This window comes from Brassica napus, chromosome A9 (genome assembly GCF_020379485.1).
Source record: "Brassica napus cultivar Da-Ae chromosome A9, Da-Ae, whole genome shotgun sequence".
NCBI lineage: Eukaryota > Viridiplantae > Streptophyta > Magnoliopsida > Brassicales > Brassicaceae > Brassica > Brassica napus.
Window position 1 is genome coordinate 7,290,182 of NC_063442.1, and position 23,586 is coordinate 7,313,767.

At 36.3% G+C, this 23,586-nt stretch overlaps 3 protein-coding genes and 1 pseudogene across 8 annotated transcripts; 1 reads left to right on the forward strand and 3 right to left on the reverse strand.

The window, feature by feature from the left end:
* Positions 1 to 1,589: 1,589 nt before the first annotated feature.
* Positions 1,590 to 2,439, forward strand: LOC111200904 (annotated as a pseudogene).
* A 5,736-nt stretch (positions 2,440 to 8,175) lies between these two features.
* Positions 8,176 to 10,928, reverse strand: LOC106368836. Of its 6 annotated transcripts, XM_048739662.1 has the most exons (9): positions 10,701 to 10,869; positions 10,538 to 10,621; positions 10,329 to 10,469; positions 10,141 to 10,260; positions 9,966 to 10,046; positions 9,768 to 9,879; positions 9,639 to 9,696; positions 8,590 to 9,556; positions 8,176 to 8,429 (listed from the first exon to the last, which is right to left on the reverse strand). In XM_048739662.1, the coding sequence occupies exons 1-8, from the start codon at positions 10,777 to 10,779 to the stop codon at positions 8,633 to 8,635; spliced, it is 1,599 nt and encodes a 532-aa protein (XP_048595619.1). In that variant the 5' UTR covers positions 10,780 to 10,869; the 3' UTR covers positions 8,176 to 8,429; positions 8,590 to 8,632. The 6 variants fall into 6 exon arrangements, with proteins under 6 accessions (XP_048595619.1, XP_013664353.1, XP_048595620.1 ...); XM_013808899.3 differs by having other exon boundaries at positions 8,176 to 9,556; positions 10,141 to 10,254; positions 10,538 to 10,618; positions 10,701 to 10,928; XM_048739663.1 differs by having other exon boundaries at positions 8,176 to 9,556; positions 10,538 to 10,618; positions 10,701 to 10,928.
* A 533-nt stretch (positions 10,929 to 11,461) lies between these two features.
* Positions 11,462 to 14,068, reverse strand: LOC106368837 (zinc finger CCCH domain-containing protein 21-like). The gene is made up of 8 exons (XM_013808901.3): positions 13,653 to 14,068; positions 13,374 to 13,458; positions 13,133 to 13,273; positions 12,954 to 13,045; positions 12,340 to 12,528; positions 12,120 to 12,250; positions 11,938 to 12,040; positions 11,462 to 11,851 (listed from the first exon to the last, which is right to left on the reverse strand). Exons 1-8 carry the CDS (start codon positions 13,821 to 13,823, stop codon positions 11,666 to 11,668), a joined length of 1,098 nt encoding a protein of 365 aa, XP_013664355.1. The 5' UTR covers positions 13,824 to 14,068; the 3' UTR covers positions 11,462 to 11,665.
* A 230-nt stretch (positions 14,069 to 14,298) lies between these two features.
* On the reverse strand, positions 14,299 to 23,055 carry LOC106368830 (myosin-13). Its single transcript, XM_013808886.3, has 39 exons — positions 22,851 to 23,055; positions 22,371 to 22,496; positions 22,146 to 22,289; positions 21,921 to 22,066; positions 21,659 to 21,824; positions 21,526 to 21,584; positions 21,283 to 21,442; positions 21,045 to 21,194; positions 20,846 to 20,973; positions 20,631 to 20,777; positions 20,434 to 20,535; positions 20,099 to 20,156; positions 19,914 to 20,015; positions 19,797 to 19,834; positions 19,580 to 19,706; positions 19,318 to 19,488; positions 19,097 to 19,228; positions 18,899 to 19,008; positions 18,771 to 18,831; positions 18,524 to 18,680; positions 18,235 to 18,428; positions 18,019 to 18,138; positions 17,744 to 17,842; positions 17,424 to 17,645; positions 17,215 to 17,333; positions 17,022 to 17,136; positions 16,888 to 16,932; positions 16,728 to 16,796; positions 16,471 to 16,641; positions 16,254 to 16,397; positions 16,008 to 16,169; positions 15,816 to 15,926; positions 15,661 to 15,731; positions 15,463 to 15,562; positions 15,311 to 15,367; positions 15,155 to 15,211; positions 14,976 to 15,056; positions 14,815 to 14,879; positions 14,299 to 14,708 (listed from the first exon to the last, which is right to left on the reverse strand). The coding sequence occupies exons 1-39, from the start codon at positions 22,851 to 22,853 to the stop codon at positions 14,591 to 14,593; spliced, it is 4,407 nt and encodes a 1,468-aa protein (XP_013664340.1). The 5' UTR covers positions 22,854 to 23,055; the 3' UTR covers positions 14,299 to 14,590.
* Between the last annotated feature and the right edge of the window lie 531 nt (positions 23,056 to 23,586).

A 23,586-nucleotide genomic window follows, 5' to 3' on the forward strand; every position in this document is an offset into this window, starting at 1 on the left:
CCTGCCTTTCACAATCGCAAAACGTGATTGTAAAACTCCGAATGCACGTTCTACATCTTTTCTACATGCTTCTTGTTGTGCTGCAAAATATTTTTTCTTTGGAGTATTAAGTTGTATTGATTAATATTTAAATAAAAAGTTTTTGACTTTTAAATAAAATAATTTTTTTTTATTTTATTTTAATTATAATTGACTTTTAAATAAATAATAATATTTTTTATTTTAATTATAACTATAATTATAAAAATTAATAATTAGTACGTAAACAAAAAGGTGTAATTTTATATTGTAAGAATTGTATTTCTTCATACACAAGTATTTTAGTTACAATCATAAAAAATTAGAGGACTACTTTGTAAATAAAAAAGTTTGCCTCTATTATAGAGGAATGCTATTTTTTCCCCTAAATATAGAGGAAAAAATAGCAATCTCTATTTTAGGGGAAGAAATAGGGGTGGGTTGGAATTGATTTTACTCTATTATAGCATTTAGAGGCAAATATAGGGATGAGTTGAAGATGCTCTGACACGTAGAATATGTTCGTAACAAACTCTCTATCTTCCAACTAAGTACTTCTAGTTCCGAGTGTCAAAAACACTCTTGTCCTCTTTGGTTTCTTCACTTTCTTGTACCCATTATTTAAATAGACATGGGCGTTCAAAAGTCCCATCGGATTTTTGAATTTTCATACTATATTCATAAGTCTAGTTTGGTTTTTACTAATTATCGGATCAAGTTTGGTTTGGTTCTTTCCGGAGCTGAATCCGGATTCAGCTCGGATAGGATTATAACCAATTCTGATATTGCCCAAAAATACTTTTTTAAACAAAAAAAAGACATAAACATACTCAAAATATATAAATTATTCAAAAATATAATTAAAGTTTAGTTAAACTATCTAAACTAACTAAAAAGTATTCAAAATAACCAATGAAACAAGCTACAAAAATATTTAAAGAATACTCTAAGATATTATTTTGATCAAATATTCTAAAATATTTTAATATATATAAAAGCATTAATATATTTAAGTAATTTTATATATTCGGATTCTAGTATGGATTTCAGTTTTGTTCGGGTGTACCCGAACCCAAAAGTACTAGGCTCTAAAGTCTCGTTCGGATATTTTTAGATAAGCGGTTTTGGTTTTTTCAGTTCTGGTTAAAACCGAGATTTCGGTTTGGGGAAAAAAACGCACATGCCTACTTGGAAATAAAGCTTAGACGACACCAAAGCATTCTCTCACTTTTTTGAAACACAAAAATGCTCTAACTAATTTATGCTTTCTAAGATTTCTGATTGGTAGTTCCAAAAAAAGATTTCTGATTGGTTGTTGAATAATTTCATGTAGAAATGATTTTCTTTATCAAAGGAATGTAGGAACCAAACCACAACATAGAAATGATCTTGTACATTGTATTACGTCATGGGATAGGTCTAAATTGAGGTAAGAGTGACTACTGTATTCAGCATGACATCTGTGAACTTTCCATGTTCATAACACATAAAATCACAGTCAACTGATGTCAAAAAATGAACACAGTCAACTTTCCATGTTCATAAACACATAAAATCACAGTCAAAGAGTTTGTGTTAAAAAAATACACTGGTAAAGATATATTTCTGAAATTGGATCGTTTGAGAATTCTATAAATATCTTTTTTAGCTGTCACCCAATTGTTCATATTTACCAACTAAAATCACTATTTGTAATAGAAAGCAGCAAACAAATATGGCTAAGACAACTTCTACATTTGTTCTTCCCATCATCTTCCTTATTATGTTTGCCTTGGGTATACATTTATCTCCATCTCTTTTTTTTTGAAAAAAAGATTTATCTCCATCTTTATTAGTAAATATCGCTCGAATACTCCTTTATTAGTATATATATATATAATATCTTGTCTGTTTTGTTATATTTTCATGGCGTATACATTCACCTTCAAGGTGCTCTTATCAAAGGCTTGCATATACCATTAATTTTTTTTTTTTTGGATTTATTTTTGGTATGCATCTCTAATGTTGTAGTTCAACGTATTAATTTATTTGAAATCACAACAATTTTGCTATTTAAGTATGAAAATCGTTTTGTTGGATATAGTTAAACAGAATGTTGGATGCACAGCAAGTATGGGACCATGTGAAATAGGTAAAAGCTGTACTACCAAATGCAAGGTTTAGTTTGGAAAAATGGCTAATGGCTACTGTGACCGCAGCACTGGTGGACTTGGAGAGTGTGTTTGTGTCTATCCTTGTCCACCTCCTAAGACCCATTTGTGATTTGTACTTAGAAATTTTTTACTTCTTCAAAACGTATAAGCTGGAATATAAAAGTTTTAAGCTCAAGGTTATTTGTCGAAATATTTCTGATAGACTTCGGATATCATAATTCATAAATATAAGATCACCATTTTCATTCAAGTATTACAATTTTAATTATCACCTTTTCTAAATCATCTCACATTCATAAACTTCATTTTCACATATTTGTGATGGAAACATGTTGGACCTCACCGATATGTATATGTTATTGTTCTTGAATTTGGTACATCTCTACTCAACTCCTTACCTATTCTCCAATATTCTATCAGATGTTCTACACTGCTGCTAGAGATGGCAATTATGGATCTGGACCGCGAGCCTGGTCCGTAAAGGATTATCACGGAACGGTATTGGGACGAGGTTTTCTAAACCCGTAAATTTGCGGGCCTCGCTTGACGGGTCTTTGCGGGACTGGACCTTTGGCGGGATGGGCCGAAACGGGTCATGCGGGATTACATCGACCCGCATTTTTTTTCTTCATTTCTTATTTTACTTGAAAAAACGAGTGATATGTCTTGTTTAACTTGTGATTACATCGACCCGCATTTTTTTCTTCATTTCTTGTGACTTTTCTCCCAGAAAACATAAGGAGTTCTGGCGATGATGATTTGAGCTTTGGTGATGATGATTCGAGCTCCGGCGATGACGACTCCAGCTCCAGCGATGACGATTCGAGCTATGCTGGTGTTTCGAATTGGTTTTCTCTTTTTATTACACACAACTATGAATTGCTTTATTACAATGTGATATGTCTTGTTTAAGTTGATTGGTTTTGTTTCAGTACTGTGAAGTGGTGTTTTTTTAAATTAAATTTGGTTCCAATGGTGTTGTTTAGGAGAAAAGTTAGTTGTATATCACGTCACTTGTATAACTTGGCAAAGTGATTCACGAACTTTTTTGCAATCCAAATAATTAAAAAGAGAGATGGTTTAGGAAGATATACAACACTCGAGCCAAATTATTACAAAGACAACAACTCAATCAGATTCAAACTTAAAAAAAGCTTATGCTAGTAACAAAAGAAGCTTTTTAACTCAAGAACGCAAGCACAAAAGGAGCTTTGTGGTATTGATTTTGATAAGGCTTTAGCGAAGCTTAACGAGCTCTCTTCAACTCTCTTATACAACTCTTCTACTTGAAAATTCATGAAAAAAGCTGTAGCAGACGGTTTGATAAGGAGGCATCCCACGAAGGCTTATATATTATGCGGTACGGGTTTGGACTGGTATTTTGAAGACCGCAGTCCGCGCGGGACAGGCCCGCTGTGACCCGCTCGATTAGTAACCCACCGCGGTACAGGAAGTAACGGGATGGGTAACCTGTTTGACATCTCTAACTGATGCTCAGAATGGCGCCTCCAGTTTTCAGTCTATATATATCTTTAGATCATCGACAGAAGTCAATATCTTTATATTATAATCATTGAGTGATATCATTCCCATCAAAATTTGCCATCATTGACTAAAAAATAAATAAATAATTTATGGGGTGTTTAGCTAGTGTTTATTGTCTTGATGACACAATCTGTGACATTTCATCTACAAAACTGAATCAAATTTCGAACAAAATGAAACAAAAGTACCATAAAAACTAAGCAGACTTAAAATGTTTTTCCGTGTCCTAATCATCTTATATTTTCCATGAGAAATTTTTAGATTCGGGGTGATGGAAATCTCTTAAGCGACATACATGCATGTCTTCCTTCAGTATATAACTCTCTTCTCCTCTCATCTATGTCCTATAGATGTAGCACTAGGGGTGAGCACAAGGCGGGTACTTGCTTTTTTACGTATACTTGATACTTGGCTTGCCTTGAACGAATAATGAAATTTTCGACTTGTACTTGACTTGTCGGAAACGAGTACTTGTTATTTCGAGTACTTGTCCAAAAATGGGAAATAAAATTTAAATCAAAGATATAAAAACGAAGATCTTTAGGAAACTAGAACTAAGATAGGATTTAACTTTTATAACGTTTTGGTGGATTCACGTCACCTACACTGACTCAGTCCTGAAGAACAACATCCACAAAAGTTTTAGAACGCAAGTTTGGTTCCAAATCTCAGACCACCTAGTATCATTTGGTTCTTCTTCAAAGAGTTCATGTTTCTTGTTCTACGATCTCAGTTTCTACCAAGATGAACGGGTAGCTCTCTGATAACTCTCTTCCACTGAATCTCCACGACCATTTTTCTTGTCTCGGGATACTAATCTTGATCTCCCTCTACTACTATTACCGAAAAGTGTCTAACACTTTGAAGCTTTCCTGACTTTCAAGTCTCGAGAATACTAGTTGAACCATCTCAGTTTCTCCGAAGATGAACGATTTATACCATTAACAAAAACATAAGAAGAAACTATACAAAAGGGGTTGAAATATGAAGCATTTTCATCATCATCTAATAAATATAATTGTAAAAGCAAATACCTTTTTGTTTGTTTGATTTGTATATATAGACAAAAGTTTGTATCTCTCCTTCACATAAAAACTACTCGAGACCAGGAAATGATCAGAAAAGCATGCTAATTAAGAACCAAACATGGAGCAGAAAGTAATGTAAGTATCCCCAAGAAAACAAGGAAACTTAACACACTTAAGTGCTTCTTGGAACTGGTGTTTATTTATCACCCCCAATTAATCAATCACAGATTTTCATATAAATATATTTGCATTCCAGCTTCATTCATGATTATCCACAGAATTCAAATAACAGGGTCAACAAGATCTGATATCCTTTAAAACATGTGCAGAAAGCACAAAATCAGTGAAACAACTTTAGCAGTGTAGACAATAGAAGAAGTTAGTGTGAATGAAATTTGTTTGCTCCCAATTAAAACAAATAATAAATAACCAGGATCTTGGAGCATCTTACTCACAATCTCTTGCATTGTTGAGCAACGAGGACCAAGTATTAATGGTTGTGTCGCCCTCTTGAACAGAGATGATTCAACGTGGGTATTCATGTGCTTGATCAAATTCAGATTTTTTTATCATTTTCTTTCGGAGCTTCCAGATGTCCTCATGACAGAGATGTGAAAGTGCAACTGGCTCTTCTTCAAGAAGCCTCACTCAGTGTACAAACAAATAAGACTTACGAAGATGAAATGAAAGCTTAATCGAAGAAACCATCTGTATATTTCAGGGATTCCCCATGCAACTTCATGACTGCTATGAGTCTTGAGTCGACAAAGTGGAACTATTCATGAGGAAAATGTTATCAACTTGGCACGCCAATGGACGTTTCATCTCTATGAATGTATGGGTTTCTCCCTTTACTGCATGTCTTCAGAGGGACAAGTAGAGATCAAGCCTCAAGTTGTGAAAATAAAAAGAAACAAAAGTCTTGGTCCTCCTTCACTCCAAAACCAAAACCCTCCAAATCAGCTTCTGTCAAATCAGCTTCTGCCGCCATGAAGAACAAGAGAGAACCAGCAAGTGCTACACCCATTCTCATTTCTCAATGCAAGATTAGCAGCTTATCTCTAAGCTGCCTGATTAGATTAAAATTCAACTTCGAAAAGATGCCTGATTAGATTAAAATTCAACTTCGAAAATATGTCTGATGAGAGTAATTTGAACTAATGATTAAGCTAGATTGTGCATCTGCACTAAGTTTTTGGCTTTTATATATTGCATTATAATAGTTATCTGAGGCTAATATGAATTTTTCTTATGAAATTTTGAGGTTTTACAGGTTGGCGTTTTAAAGAAAGAATGATAGGGGTGTTAAATCCGGATATCGGTTCGGTTTCGGTTCGGTTTCGGTTCGGTTTTTTTCGGTTTTCGGTATTTCGGTTAGTAAAATATAACTACCATTCTAAATCCATATTTACTTCGGTTCGGTTCGGTTTATATACCGTCGATTTTTGGTTTATTCGGTTTTATACCAAAAAACATAATTATTTTGTTTGAGATCATATTATATGAATTTTAGAGTCATATTGTCAACACAGTAATTTATTAAAAATATATTACATGTTCAAATAGATGAACAAAAAAATAAAAATGCTTCTACCATCAAATAAAATAATCAATTCTATAACTAAAATCAAAGCTTGAAATTTTGAAAATAAAAATATGAAACAAAACAAAAACATAAAAGAAAAGTTTTTCCACTCTTCCATATTTAGTGTTCATTAAAGTCATGCTTTTTCAATTATTAATTATTGTCCATCAAATTTATAATCTTTATATTAATTAAGTGAAAACTAAAATAAATCAAAAAGATCAAAAAAGACTTAGAAAATAAGATGTATGAATTGTGATGTATTGTTATTTAGTTATAGTTCAAGTGTTTTACAAATTAAGGTTTCTTATTACTATAAAATTATGGTAATAGTTATTAACACAAATTTAACTTATGTAACAAATAGATTTTCATGTATTGTTTTAAAATAGATACAGATTTACATGTTTGTACTTTTAATCGGTTTTATTCGGTTTATTCAGTTTAATCGGTTATATACCAAACCATATCCAAATCCTACGGTTTTTATAAAATTATATCCATTCGGTTTATATGGTATATACCAAAACCAAACCATATTGTCTATTTCGGTTCGGTTCGGTTCGGTTCGGTACGGTTCGGTTTTACCATATTGAACAGCCCTAAAAGAATCGTACTAGTACAAGAACGTTGGATCAATTTTGTATGTTGATCACGTAATGCATAGTTTCCGAATGCATCGTTAACTAACTGTTAGGGTTTCAACTAAGATCTCAAATTGTAGGTTTTGGTTTGAGAAGGCTATGTTTTCATGCAAAGAATCAAGGAAAAATGATGAGATTAAAAAACCAACTATATTTTTTCTTTTTTATAAATAAAAAAAATTACTGCACAAGAAAATTTGGCATTATATGAAATAGTTGCCGAAAAATAATCCAACAATTAAATAACAACAATAGCATTGTTATATGGTATATCATTTATATGCAATCATATATGAAAGAAAAAGTATAATCTATCCAAAACCTCCAAATCTCCAATAGGCTTGTAAGCCACATGGTCAATTTGCATGGTTTAACTCTCGTTTCTCAAATTAGACTTCGTGGCATATAGAGCCTGGACCAAACCCATTGAAACATATGTTTCATGCCTCCGTTTTTATAGGCCCCAAATAGAGAAAAAAATCATTCAGATATATGTAATATAATAGGACCCAATATAATATTACAATTTAAACACTTTGGGATTAATAACTACATAGCAATTGATTGGCCAAGTAACAAACCCCAAAATATCATTTTGTTTACCGTATCCTTCTTTTTTCCTAGACAGGTGCACCTCTTTTCTTTTCTTTTTTGTTTAACACTAAAATTCTTCTTTTTCTCCACTGAAGAACCACACCACCTCCAAACTATGAACACAATTTCACTGTTTTTATTTTATTTTTGTCATAATATACATGTTTCCATTTTCAGTTTTGTTTCATGCTCCCAAAATTTCAGGTCCCGGCCCTGGTGGCATGAACCGTCTGCTCTCATAACCAAACCATCAATTTTTCAACTTTTAAACCGAGCAGTCGGTTCCATTGCATTAACTAAAAACAAGTTTTTGATCCAGTCAGTCTTATGTCCGCTGGTCTGGTCAAACTAACCGTTAGTTTGGTTATATCGGTTTGTTTTTGTTTGTCGTGGACATTGTTATAGCCTTGTAGGTGTTTGGAATTATGGAAACAATGAGCATATACTTACTTTGTTTTTTCTTGAACGAGCATGTACTTACTTATAGGAAATAAATAGTAATTAAGTTGTCGAAAAGATGTCAGCAAAGAGAAGGCGAAGTGATTCACACTAAGTTAGTTAAGAAACAATTTTGTTGCACTTTTTATTTCTAAATATACACTTTTCTATGTTGTGACAGAATTATAAACAGTAAAGATGTTATAAATATCTTATAACATTTTGAACATTACAGTTTTTAGCTGACTCTATACACACAAAACACTCATAACTACAAAAATTTTATTGGGGAGAGTAATGATGATTGATGGGAATGAAGAAAGAAGCGATCATATAAAAACCTTTACTTGCAATGAGAAAGATCTTTTATCATCCATCTCAACCATATATCAGTCTATGTAGGATAGAATTTTATCGACATCTCCTTCAAGTAAATTCATCAACAATGCGGTTAGGACAAGATCTAAAATCGATGATTCTTATGTCTTCTGAACTTAAATGTCTTATCTAAAAATAAAAAGACTGCAAGAAACAACGAATGACACCAAATTATGAGAACGGTGCGAGTAAGAAGAGTTACGGACCTGGTGGTAACCAAACTCGTTTCAAGTAGTTCTTCAGTAAAGCTCATATCCACCACCGATCGCTTTGTGTTGTTGGACTTGACGCTTGCAACAAATCTGAATTGCTGATGCTGGAAAACGGAAAGGATACCATTTCACGTCCAGGGGATCTAAAAGGGGAATGATCCAATGGAGAGTTGGAAGGGCTATGATAGTATGTGTGGCCTCTGGTTAAACAATCTGATGAGCTGCTATTTGCGTGATGAAATGTCTGGAGTTTCTGGTTTGCTGCAACTACATCTTCGTCATCAATCATATGCCTCTGCTCAAAATGGCCGGTTTGGTTTGTTGCTGGTAAGAGGAAACTGCCTGAAGTGTAGTGAGAGAGCAGAGGTAAAGGGTACAGCTCCCTTGTAACAACATCATGGGATGAAGAATAGTCAGACCTCCATGGATCATCAGCCAAAGATGATGATGATGCATTTGGACACGTGATGAGTTCTGTGTGATTACTTGGTTGCAAATCATCAGTCTTTCTGGTGCTTGCGTTCTCAGTGTTCCACTCGAGGAGTAATGCAGATGAAGGCTCCCTGTGATCATGTGGTAAGGCCTCTGAGCTGTATCCAATGTCTTCTCCATGATAACCCAGTGAAAGAGACTTGTAGTTTCTGAAATGGAGGCTAGAGTCCAGAGTTTCTTCAACAGGAAACAACAGAGATGTCTTCTGTGTCAACAGTGGAGGTCTATAAACCGGTTCCTTAGGATATGAGAAGGGAAAGTTAAAGTCTTGGGGATCTCTTGGGATGCAACTGCAGTGGACATGATTCGTTGCAATGCTATTTTCCGGCCAAGATATGGCCCTTTTCTTCTCCATTTGCAGACCATGGTCAACTTCTGTATAGCTTTCATGGGACCTCTTGAAAAACTTCGACCCAGGAGAATCAAGAAACGTTCTTCTATCTGTCCTCTCCTTGGAAAACCTACAAGGCTGAGAAGAGATCAAAAAGTAGTTAAAATTCATCAAGATTAGCAAAAATTAACAAGCAGTACAGGATTCTATTTAAGCTTACATGTTTCTCATCGGTTCCAGGGAACAGCCGAGTAAGGAGAAGAGAAACTAAATCGCCCCTGAGAGGAATGACTTCCTTCTGAGTACACGAGTAGATACAATTAGAAGTAAACAAAAATCTATAGTGTACCCGTGTGAGGAAAGGTGGGGGGTGATTTCAGGAAACCAAGTATGTTTGACCCACTGATTCAATCTCTTCCTTTTCACAGAGAAAAAGTCTTCTTCCTTCTCATCACTGCTTCCTGATAATCCATCCATCCAGACAACAAAATCAATGTTTCTTAACTAATTGATTTGATCAATCTAATAGGATAATCCAAAACTCAACCTCTACAACTCAGGTTGTTGTTATCCCCTAGAAATTTGTCCTTATCTCTATTGAATCCTGAAGAACATTTCTTCCCAGGATCTAATTAGATTGAAGACAAGCAAGAGAATGAAATGGAGATAAAACTGATCCTCTCACAGGCAAGAGAGAGCATATATCAAGATAAACAAGAAACCTTTATCCTTTCGAGTCAAGTTGAGAGGTGAGCCGCGTGTTGCATTAAAAATGGGAGTGGAGAAGGTACAAGTAGTAGTATTGCCTATTATATCTTTAGCTCGGAGGTCCGTTCCTGCATTTACTGAAAATCAAAGCCAAGCAGGACACATTCTTATCATCACAAAGAAGAGATCATAAACCCCAAACCATTGTGGATTTGACCTCCTGCTCTGGATTCAAAATCTTTTGGATTTTGTTTCACTTTCTTTGAAGCTTCAGAGGAGGAGAGACCAAAACCAGATTTTAACTTGTTAAAGAAGGCAAACTCCGAGGTCTTGGCATCAACCGCTGCAGATGAGAATCAGATTCATCATTTCAAAATCTGAAAATCACAGAGTGAGGCGAAATCAACTCACATGGTCCGGTTTGGGCTTCAGGGGAATGGCTCCGATGAGGATCAACATCCACGAATGTCACACTTCTCCTGCGTTTCAAATCTACTACCAAAACAAGGAACGGAAAATCAAATACAAAGATACTAAAAACGAAATTGAGGATTGAGGATTGATGATAACCTACCTCGAGAGGTCGAAGGAGGATCAGGATTCGTGATCCCATCGGTCTTCTTCTTTAGACTTCCCGCTGCTTTTCTTCTCATATCACGATACTACTCAGCTAACTTCGTGGGATGATTGATTCATTCACCCAACGACGGAGGAGAGAGAGATTCCATGACTGACAGTAGAGAGACTAGAGAGCTTTATCGATATTTGGGCCTCGGCCCATTAAGTTTATAAGCTTGTAACGGTCTTCTTAGGCGCGCGAGGTAAGCTCCTTCTTTACCTCATAGATCCGGTACATACATAGACATCAGACACAATGACCAGAAAAAAAGGGAGTTTATGTACATGTGATTAGAGAAAACTGGAAGTAATGTTTTAGGTGAATTACATATCTTTCATAAGTTCTTGGTCTATACAGAATACTTTGTGGGGCTAATTTGTAGTTTTAAAACTTTTTATGTAAAAGGAAAAAAAAATCTACTTTAGAAAGATGTGTGATTAGAGGAATTTGAAGTTTTTTAACTAATGTTTGGGTATCTGCAATAAGTTTTTTGGCTTTAATTCGAGAATTTTAAGTTATGGGGCTAATGTGGAAATTTTATGAAGTTATCGTCCCTATATACATTTAAGATTTATGGGGGTCTTGATACTGTGGGGACTAATTTATGGGAGATAATGACGATATTATTTTCATCTTGATGTTCTTGTTGTCTTAAATTAGAACACCACAACATCAACATCTCTCGCACATTATAAATTGTGTATGACGATGATATATATATAAACAACATTAACACACACAAACAAAAAAGAACACCAGTCTTTGATGAGACATTAAGATCTTAAGACAGTAAACGATTATTCAAACACCTGAAAATAGGTGTTAGTGTCTTCAAAATCCAAAAGTACACAAAGCCAAAACATGTGCTTTCCTCTCCTCCACCTCTCACACATATGTTTTCAATCTCAATATGATGATCCTTAATCGTTTGGCTCACGAATCTGGATCGAAGTTTTCGACAAGCTTGCTTCCAGTTCATCAAGCTCATCCATGTCCAAATCATCATCATCATCATCTTCGTCCTCTTCATCCACTTTTTTCGAACTCTGTTCAGCATCACCACTGCTCTTGCTTGTCCCAGGGGCCTCTGCTTCTTTGTCCTTTGCCTGAGAAACAATAAAAAATCAAGATTCCATTAACATGACTTGGTTTGATTTAAATGATGAGAGAGAGAGAGAGAGAGAGAGTTCACCTTCTGTTCAATCTCTTCCTCTTCTTTTTCCCTCTGGTATTCTTCAAAAGCCTCAGCATCGTCCACAAACAAGCTTGCATTGGACAGAAACAGCTCCCGACCACTGAGATCGCACACAATGAATCAGCTTGAGAGACACACTGACTAGGAAGCAAAATGAGATGAATGGTGGATTAATTAACCTCATACGGTCGTTCTTAGCTCTCTCGGCTTGAGAAGCAGCCAAACCTGCATCTCTCTCTGCTATTTTCTTCCTCTTCCATTCCATAAACAGCGCAGGTGTCATTTGTGTTGCCGTTTTCAGTTTTGCACGCTGTAACATTACAACAAGAAAACAAAAGAATCAAGCTCAGGGTCCTGGTCCTAGCAGCTATGAGCAGATTGGGAAAAACAGTATCAAACCTCATTCTCGATTACTTCTTCAACTGGCATCTTTTGTGACTCCTCTTCCAAGAGAGCCTTCATTTGGGATTTAAGGATATAACCAGGAGGAAGAGCGTGTCTGTAATGACACTCTTTGCCACCATTGGGGCAAGCCCAGAACCACCCATACTGTTTCTTTTCCACCGCGTCCAGAAAATACTTGCAAACCTATTTTAGTTATCGGTTAGCACACAAAAACATTTAGTTTTTTTTTTTTTTTTTTTTTTTTTTTGTTCAAGCACACAAAAACATTTAGTAAATCAATGGAAGCTCAAAATATCTCATGGATAAGCTCAATGAACTCTGAACAACATCGTTTACAATCAATAGTTTTTATGAAGTTTTAATTGAGAACACAGGGTCATTATATATCTAAGTCATTTATCGAATAAGCCAAGGATATTGTTGAAAGACAATCACATCCATGAGGAACACAGGAGAACCAAATGGAATCTAAGAAGAACCATCCTATTAGCTAGAGGCAACAATATCATAAGATTCCATATGAAGCTATAAGCTTAATCACAGTAAAACAAGTTGACACAACCTAAAGTTTCAGATACAAAGGGAGAAATAAGAAAGAAAGCACTTACAATATCAGTAGGCTTATTCTGGTTATATTCATTTTTCTTTGATTCCACAACCTTTTCAAGGGTCTCCTGATCCCACTCCTCCATATTTCCATCTTCAAACAAAATTAAAAAAAAGCAACATAAGACCCATGGGAAAATATAAAACACTTTGTTGCTACACTTGTGGTGGTGTTTACTACCTTCATCACGCTTATCGCTGTAAATATCGATCTTCTCACCCTTCCTCTGAATGTTCAAATCATGAGAGAACTTGCACTTAAATCCCTTTTGACACTGCCCATGCTTGAAAAACTCACACAGGATGGACTTTGGATCCACACCTGCCAACAAAAAACACACCAAAACAGAACAAGGAAGATCAGGTTTTTATCAAGAGCATTTTTGTTAAATGGAAAAAAGAAAAAAAAAAGAAACATTTACCAACAGGAACTTTGGGCTGACTAATGGCAACCTTAAACAACTCATTCAACTCTTGTTCTCTCGCTTTCTCTTCCTCTTTCTTTTTCTGTCCTCACAAACACACAGAACAAACAAACAAAAAAACTTCCTTTTCAGCAACAATATATCTCTCTCACTCCTTCACTTGTAGGAAAGATATATCAAACATCTATTCCACTATCTCTCTTCCAATCATATGCAAGAAACTCAAAACCCATTTCAGCAGAATATCAAAAAGATTCAAGGGAAGGTTGCGATAACCTTGGCAGCAACTTTAGAGGCGTCGGGTTTAGGCTGAACAGATTGCTTGAGACTCTGGACATACTTCTGAACATTCTTGCTCTTGTTCTTGTTTTTCAGACCGAAAGTCTTGTCTTCCACTTGCTTCTGCTTTTTAGCCAAATCGGCCTTCGGTTGTTGCTTTGGGGGCATCTTCAACACACACCACACAGACTTGTAATGAATGACCTCTCTCGAGAACGTTCTAAAGCTAGTGTATCAAAATTAGGGGTTTGTAAGGTTCTGGGTAGACAGAAACTCGAAAAAGAGAAAGAGAGAGAGAGAGAGAGACCGCAGAATCTGAATCGAACCGATACGGCGGAGATTCAGAAATTTCCCCGATAAAGCAGAAACAGAGAGACCCTAAAATCAAGTTAATTACCGAACAATCGAGATAGGAGACAAAAAAAAAAGAGAACAACATTTGTCTGATATGTCTTACTCCCACACTAACGTTATGTGGGCCTTTTAAAAGGCCCGCCTATATATTAATGGGCCTGCTTATGTTATGACTCGCTTATCAAGGCCCATTACGTTTATAACTTCTAACGGTCTTCTTCGGCGCGTGCCCAAGGTCGTTAGAATCTACCGTAAACACAGCTAATTACAAAAAAATAACATCATTTTACTTTCTTATCCTAAAAATATATAATTTCTTTCATACTAAAAATATATATTTTCTTTTGTACAAACTATACCATAAGTTCCTTGTCTATGGTAACAAAAGAAGTGACCATAAATAATAATCATGTCTTTTGTTTTCTCCCATCAATTCAAAACACAATATCTCTGCGAGAGAGATAGAATGAGAAACGAATTAACAAAATTGGCGCAGCAATTTCATCTGAGAGATTCTTCATTCTGTTTTTTCTTTTTCTTTTTTGAATGGTGTTCTTGTTTTTGGTTTCTCTGAGGTTACACTATTGCAAGAAACTGAAAGCTGGATTCTCCACAAGCTCCTCGGCAGGTTTAACTTGCGCAAAGTCCTTATCTTGCATTGAACTCGACAAGTCCTCGATCAAGAAAGATATACTGTTGCTGCACCAGGCCAAAAAGGAACGGTAATGTTTAGTTTCAAGAAAGAAACAAAAAAAAGAAGGTCATAAATGATCTTTGATGTTCATAGCAGCAAAGCCATACATACCTAGAATCATCTTTCAACAAGAAGTCGCTGCTGTCTGTCATAACTCCTGCCATGTTCTCGATTACCTGTTTGATGGATCCATCATCAAAAGATCAAAACTACTTACTGAAGCAAAGGATTAAAAGAATTAGACAATCATTTTCCTCAGAAAGCTTTTTTACCTCTTGCAAAACACTTTTTGTGTAGTAGATTTCATCCTTATACAGAGTACATAATCTGAAATGCTGCTGTATTCTAAGGATCTGATGTAAAGCGGACAAAAAAATGGTGTCAGCGTAACCACAAAAGTCAAAGTTCATCAAAAAAGAGTTGGTTGATATATATAGAGGGAGAGACTTACTGGGCACAACTTTTTTGCAATCTCATCGTATGAGATTTTGAACTTATTATGGATGCGCTGTGTTGTACATGCCAATTCAAGCAAACTCTTTACTTGTATATTCAAGAAGTACAGCTAAAATTTTCTCAAAATTCAAAAAACAAGTTCAGAACATACCAAGAATCCAACAGCCTGTCTGATATGTTTGAGTTCATCCCAGGATGAGCCAGCATACTATCAAAGAAAGGTGAGAGATATTGTGTTTATGTATAAAATCAATTGAAGATAACAAAAGAAAAAAAAAGGAAACTGTGCTTTTAGGGGAATACCTCGTCATTTGTTTCCAAGCACCAATTCTCCAACTTTTCTAAACCAGATTTTAAATATTCTCCATTGATAAATGAACAGTTATCTGGTCGCGTCATAACGCTGTGAATCAAAATTTGAAGAGGTCGATTAAAAATCTGCTTTATCATAGAGATTCATGTTCCAAACACACAGACAAGTAAACAATCTCTCTCTCTCACCTGTTCCACAGTTGGACATTGATGAGTGAGAAAGCCTGAGAAAGTATCTTCTGGATAAGAACCAGAGGAACCTGTCACAACAAATAAGCTTAGTAAGAGTATGTTGTCCTTTAGAGAGATATAAGTGGAAGTTAGTAGAAGCGAGTTTCACATACAAAGTTCTCTTTAAGTGTGCTTAGCAATGCATCTAGTCCTTCAATAATCCCTTGCCAGTATTTAGCTGTGCTATCAGACATTAGCGCAGTCCCCTTGAACGTTTTTGGTGCCTAGATATAGATTCTCTCATTTCAGCTCACAACACATACATACAAAAGGAAAGATGAAAAAATAGAGAATCATAAGCGCACCTGGATGCAGAGAGTAAGGGAAGTGTTCAACTCCTTTTTCAGTTTATCCCACATAATCTCAATAATCTTTTCAACATATGCTGCAAGCTGCTGCTTAAAATGCAGAGCTGGAGCCTTGGCATCAACTGGTCGAATCGCTTCAGCCGCTGGAGAACGGAAACCCTGGTTAACAAACGGTGAGGATTCTTTAGTTTTTAGAGCATACATTCATCAACATAAGATAAAATAAGGGTATATTTATTTTACCTTGGTCATCCATCGGACCAAGGAAGGTGACTTTCGAAGTGGAGTGGCCCCGGTTCCACCAGATCTGAGACTTTGTTGTAGCATGAACAATAAGGTCGAAGTGTTGGATAACCAATATGCCAAATTAGCGTTGTCTTCTTCATTCTGATAGTAAGAAACAATTTAGTCAGTTTCATTCTGATAAAAGAAAAAACAAGGCAGCCTCTAAATTTAGTACCTTGATAGCAGAACCAATCATTTGAATAAGACGATCAAATACATTGGTTCTCTCTGCTTCAAAGGATTTCCAATGAAGAAGACATTTGTAGATGGTAAATGCCGCTACAGGCTTCCCCTGACTAAATCCAACGTTTTTTGTGACACAGTTGATCAGGTCATCCACATCCTCCTGTACCAAGAAAAAAAGGAGAATCTCTCTCTTCAACCAAAGATGATGGAGAGCACATAATCGAGTAAATTTACTAAACGACATACATTTTGAGGATCAATATGGGAACCACCCCTGGATTCTTGTATCCTTGCTGGTGTTGTAAACATAGTGCCCTGCAGAGACGGATCTTTTAAGGATTTACAAAAGAAATGGAGCAGACTATCAGATAAAACTAGACGGCAAAGCAAAAGACATATAACTTACAGTGAGTTGATTTTCTTCGCTAGGATGGTGGCCAGTTTGCAAGTTCTGCACGAACAAGAGCAGTGTTGTCATCAGGATGATTGATTGAGAGAGTCAGATTTAGTCATTTCAAATATTTCTCCAGATATGTTTACCTTTACTGGAGTAGAAGGGAAGAAACGTCCTGATGCTGTCTTAACAGGTGTGCTTAAGGCAGATTGCTTCAAAACATGATTTTCGTTTATCACATCCTCTAGCGTCTCTTGGAGTCTGCAAATGAAGAAAAAGGACCTTAAAATCTCTGTGCAAGGAAACTCAATAGCTAATAGACCAATAGTGAATGAATACTTGTGCATGGCGGTCTTCAAATTAACAATTTTGTCTTCAGCTTCTAAAGCCTGCTTCACCTTCTCCTTGAATTTTTTCTCTGTTTCATCAATCTTCTGCTCCAGCGAACTTACCATTGACTGCATATGAAATATTTTTTTTCCAAAACATGGCTCTTGAGGTTTCTACATCTTTGAAATCCTTACTAATATATATAGCAAATTCCCTACCTTGAGGTTATCATTTTCACTCTTGAGTTTCTCCACAAGCTCGGTGTCAACAACAATAGGAATCTCCTCCTTTACTACCGGTGGAACAATTTCTGCAGTCTTTTTCGCAGCTTCAACTTCCTTTAAGAGAGACACTTCGGTTTCCTTGAACTGGAGTTGTATTTCCTTCAATGCTAATTGCAGTTTCGCATTTTCTTGTGTTTTACTTTCTTCCACGTCCACCTACAACGTCAACGCCCACAATGACAGCTTGAAGAATTTGCTTCGAGGATGGATAGAAAACCGAAAAGACAAGGATAAAAGGGCTGTGTTTTACTGACCCTCATGCGTTTCTCTAGCTGCAGTCTCAGCGTGAGATCTTCCACTTGCTTCTCAAGCTTGCTCTTGGCAGCTTGTAGGGCTCCAGTTTCCTTTGCAGCCTGCAGAAAATATGAAGTCATCGTTGTTGAAGTTTATCATTGTTGCTGTGTTCAAGGCAATCAATAAACTTCTAGCTGCTAGCTTCATTATCTAAACTCATCTAACCACATTGTTTAAACTCATCATCCATGTAAAAAAGTTTAGAACTGAAAATGTAAAAGAAGATTAGGCTCACCATCTTAAGCTCTCGCAGTTCTTTACGGGCTAGCCTTGCTCTCCATGCACTTTGTGTAGTAATCGCTGCTTTCTTCAGCTTCTTGTAGTGCGACTCGGCCAGGTATCTACGGCAATGAATCTGGTATATGCAATGAAAAATTAAACTCGGAATCTTAAGAGAAATTTGGAGAGATGAGAAAAGCTCAAAGATGAAAAGAAAAAGAGATTTCACCACCTGAATAGCAAGTGTGGCCTTGATCTTCCTTCCTAGTACATCGCGAGCAGCCATACCACGCAAACCTGACTGAACTGTAACCACAGCTTCAATGTAAGACCGCCTTTCAAGGTAGATCCGCAAAGCTCTCTGTATCTTCAAAGCAGCCGCTTCCTTTCTGCGCAAGTCCTCAAATATATGTCGAGCAAGTTGACCTGTAAATGAAAGCAAATAATAAATGAAAGTCGCATTTGTTCTCTAGCTAAGTGATTATTTGAATTAGCTAATATTCTCTACAACTTTTAGATACCTCTGCACACAGCCTGCATATTTATTGCCGCTTTGAGGAGCAGGTAAGAACGGAATTTCCTCTGTATAATTCTGGCTGCTCTTCCCAAGACCTCGGTCCTCCGAGCATCCAATTCAGCCATCTGTCCAGCCATGAGGAGAACCTTCGTCTTTCCAATCTGCAAAAAAAAAAAAGAACGTTAAAGCAGAATAAACCAAAAAAGTGTATTCATCCAAGTTTCCATGCTTGACGTGCACATAATGAGTACCTGGTATCCTCTGAGTCCAACTGCCTCCAGAAGTTTCTTGCAGGCTGCTTTCTCATCAAAACTAGCAGGAACAAAGCCAAACAGTTAGAATATTTTCAATATCTACGTGAACTGAGAGAGAGCCAAACCTCTTATCCAAAGTAGAAGAAGCTAGGACACTAAATCTGTCCAGGAACTCATCAAAATGTTTTCGTGTAGGATATCCAGCACGACAAATCTCTATTGCCTCCATCATACCCTAATAATAATGACTAATTAAAGCTTGCATGGAGAAAAATAACAAACAAACGTTTTCAGACAAAAAAAGAAGAAGGTTAATCTCTCACCCCACAACGTAGCTGTTGCAGAACGTTTTGGTTCTCAAAGATAGAGGGCTTCAGAAGATTATTGGGTTTCACGCAACGAATATAGCGAGGCTCAGTAGTACTAAGACGTTCCATCAATAATGCCAGTTGTTGCTGCAACGAAAATAAGAAAATGACATCAATAAAAGCCTGTGATAACGATTATCTACATGAATGAAAAAACACCTTATTTACTACTTCACCTTAAATTGTGAAGCTACAGAGGAGAACTTAGTCTGTTTGCTAGCATCTTCCACTAGACTAGGAAATAAACCTGCAATGAAAGTGCACCTGGAAGCACCTAGCAGAGCCTGATGCTCAGCAACAACATAATCTTTGTTCTTTTCCAGAAACTGCTGGGTTTGATAAGTGACCTGAAAAGAAAACTCAGTCTTTTAGTATTTTTAGGGGGCATAGTTGCATTATTTAAAAATGCAGAATGCTAAAGCAGGTTTTCTAACTCACATCACCAGCATAGTGACAAACTGTGAAGTCAGTACGAGCTAACTTTGGCTTGCTAAAGTGCTTGTTCTGTTTAAATGTTTCGTACAGCTTTTGAGAAAACGTTTCATGTGTTGATCTTGGGAACATGCTGCAAGATAAGAGGTATAAAACGTCAAATATCAATGCAGAGACAACGAATGCATGAGGAATAATAGCAACTGAAATTTCTTAGGCTTACCAAGCCTCGTCCAGGAGAGCAATAATACCACCAGGTTTCTGAAACGTGAATGAACATGCGATTATGAGTTGAAGTGGAAACTATTTTACAAAAGAGCTCGCAGTAGAACTTTGTTACCTTCTCAATAAGTTGCAAAACTTCCCGATTATCTGGGAACTCGATGTGGTTCCACGCAATTTCTTCTTTCTTGTACTCATCTTGTTCCATCTTTAACACGTGCTGCCCAAGGAAAAGAATCATGGATCAAAAAGGAGCAAGGTTGGATAAAAGGAAACAATTAGCAGAGTTCAGTTCAGACAAACCTCATTAAAGTGATGTTGAAGTTTCTCATTGGTCAAATTGATGCAAAATTGCTCAAAACTGCAAAAAACCAAGATGCATTAGTAAGAATCAGAAGCAACATGCACTTGACTTCTTAGTAAGAGCTAAACGATGTAATCCCTCATTTTATATCTACTCAACATTCCAGAAATTTCAAGGAGAATAGTGACTTTTTTCATATATCAATTGCTTCCTAGAACAACTGATTCATGTGTCATGTGCTGATGTTTCATTTGAGCCTTTGCTTCATAGCATTGTACTCAAACCGTTTTCCTTTGTCCTAATCAAACATAATGCATAAGACAGCGTAAAGCACCTGTTTGTCTTGAAACTCTCGAATCCATAAATATCCAGCACTCCTATCATGTGTTTTGACTCAGGATCTTGCCCAATTGAATTATTGATCTTGTTTACGATCCTACAAAAAGCAATTAAGCGAAGTTGGAAAAAAGTTAACTTGTGGGGAAACAAGAAAGAGATTTTATATGCTCGGAAGGAAATGCAATAACATACCAATCAAACAATCTAGCGTACACAAATTTTGCCAAAGCATCTCTACTGAATGCTGCAGATTCAGGATCCAGACATCTAGATATCGTTTCTTCAGGTGTCACCATTACACGTTTGCAGAGAGAATCTTCCAGTGCCTGCTCATCACACCTGCAGGAAACTCAAGGAGTCAGTAAATAGTTTTCTTTTCACATTCAAAGTCAGTTAGCAACGTTTACATGAAAAGCTCAGCCGCAGTCTTCAGTGACTTGTTGTCTTTTGGAACTGAAGAGTCTGTTTCTTCTCCGTTGGTAAATTCTATGTTACCTAGATGAAGAATAGCTGCCAGAACTCGAAATATTGCTTCCTGAAAAGAAAGTGAGATATCAAATCAAAATATCACCACTTTAACTATAGGAGAAAGGGAAAATAAGTAACCTGCTCCTCTACGCTTATCCCGACAATGCCCATTGCTTCTCGGGTTTTAGTATACTCTTTTGAGTCATCCATCCCCTCTAACTTAATACAATGAGACTGATTCAGATACCGGTATGTTGTTGGATCCTCTAATTTTAGTTTTCTAATGTCCTGTCAAATAACATAAGGAGAAATGAGAAAGAATGAGAAACATCAGGACAATAAATTTCAGAAAGCAAAAGCCCATATGATGATGTACCTCTGGTGGTGCAGCACAAAGCATGTAAAAACAGTGATAGTTTCTCTCAGAATCTGACACTTGGCACACCCTTGATCTCTCTAACAAATAAGTCTTGATAGCAGCTCCAGAGATCCTTCCCCTTTGATCGAACTGAATCTCCACGAATTTACCAAATCGACTGCAACATGATGATAATGATTGTTATATAAGATGCAAAACGGATTATTCAGTATTATGCAACAACGTGTATGTTCCACTCACCTTGAATTGTTGTTCCTGACGGTTTTTGCATTCCCAAATGCTTCTAAAACAGGATTGGACTGCGCAAAGAACACAATTCATGTTAGAGAATACTCTTTTACAAAGCCACAAGGTCTATTAATAAAATAGAGACCTCCAAAACTTGATCTTCGACACTCCTTCTGGCCGAGAGATCTTTGACAGCTCGACCTCCCATTTTTGCCAGGTACTTCATAAGCGTTTTAGCAGTCTCAGTCTTCCCTGCTCCACTCTCACCACTTACCAAGATTGATTGACTAACTCCCTCATTAATCATTTGTCTACACCCACCCCAAGCAAAAAAAAAAGTGAAGCAGGAAACAACCAATGATGAATGGAACAAAAAGAAGTTCAAAGGTTGAATGAATGACAGGTACCTGTAAGCTGCATCCGCAACTGCAAACGGATGGGGCATCAATGATCCAAAGGGGGCTCCTTTATAGTGTTCAATCATATGGTCATTGTAAAGGTTCGCTAGTTGTTTAAAAGGGTTCACAGCAATCAATATATCTCCTGTGTAAGTCTAGTAAAGAAAAACAAAAATGTCTTAAACAGATCCAACAAAAAAAAAACAGAAAGAGCAAACCAAAAAGGAAGCTCACATATATTTCGTCTATATGATATCTTGATTTCAAGTTTTGTAGAACCCCTGGCTCATGTAGATACGCTAGCGTTGTCATGTCGGTGACTCCAGAAGGTGGAACTTCCATATCTTTCGGATGTGTGTCTGAAACTTTAACAACAACCTGAAAAAAATATCAACACAAGTATGTGAAACAAGCTCCTCCCTCATCATATAGTCAAAAGTGTTATCTAACATTACATACCGTCTTCCCTGAGGTACATTGGACCTTAATATCATCTCCATTAACCTCAATAACTTCACCATCCAACCATGCCTCCTCCGGATCTTTAACCCAAACGAACGAGCCAGCTTTAACTGTAGAAGAAGGCTGAAGCAGCAAACAAAAAAAAAACATTTAATTAAACGAAAAGTGAAGGACACAAACAGCATTCAGTAGTCTAGTTTTAGAGGCTTAACGCTCCCAAGAACTAGACCCCACACACTCACCAAAAAAATAAAACCAGAGTAAAACGAATTTTAATAATCAACCAATGATAAAACCTTAAACATCAGAAACCCTTTACGATGATTATGTTCATCACTGAGCATAGTTGAACGAAACCCAGAAGAATCAAAAGTACATTGAAACCAAATATATATATAAGAGAAAGTGCATTCATTTTGCCTTTGAAATGAAGAAAAAGATCAAAACTTTGAAATGGAAATCAATGGATTAGAGTACCATTATCGCCGGAGATTAATCAAATCGGAAACCCGTTTGCTCCAAAGCGGAAGAGATGAGTCGAGCAACGAAGGAGCATTCACTTGAGGGAGCTGGAGAGTGCAGAGAGCGAATGCAAAGAATAAGATTCCACAGCAAAATAAAGTAAAATATCTCAGAGAAGGAAATGTATCTTGTAGAGTTGGATATGTGAGAACGCTTTAAGCCATTTTTAATCAGATTTGGAGAAGAAAAAAAAATTACACATAAAAAATCATAAATCTTCCTCTTTTATCTGTCCTCTGTTTTTGTTTTTTCTCCTATATTTTCGCTTTTCTTTTAATTTCTTCTCTCTTTCTTAGTTTTGTAACTCTTTGGTCCAGTAAAAAGGGTTAATCGGTAATTAACAAATTTTTAACTCCGAAAGAAACAAATAAACTATCTTGCTTCTGACAAATTACTATCTCTTTTTCGGTTTTTTTAATAAATAAATTAGGAAAATCCAAAATTCTTTTTTGTTCCCATCTATTGCTTCTTTGACTTAAAGTTGCAACCTTTTCCCGTTTACACTCTAAAAGCTTATAAAATCTCTCAAAACTCTATGTGAAACGTCATATTCACATTATTACAAATATCATTTTTGTTACATGTGATTTTTCTAATGTGATTTTCTAGCTACATGTGATTTTTCTAATACCATAAATGTGACTTGAAAGCTAGTCTTATGTATATAAAGTGGTAAAAAAATATAAGTTGA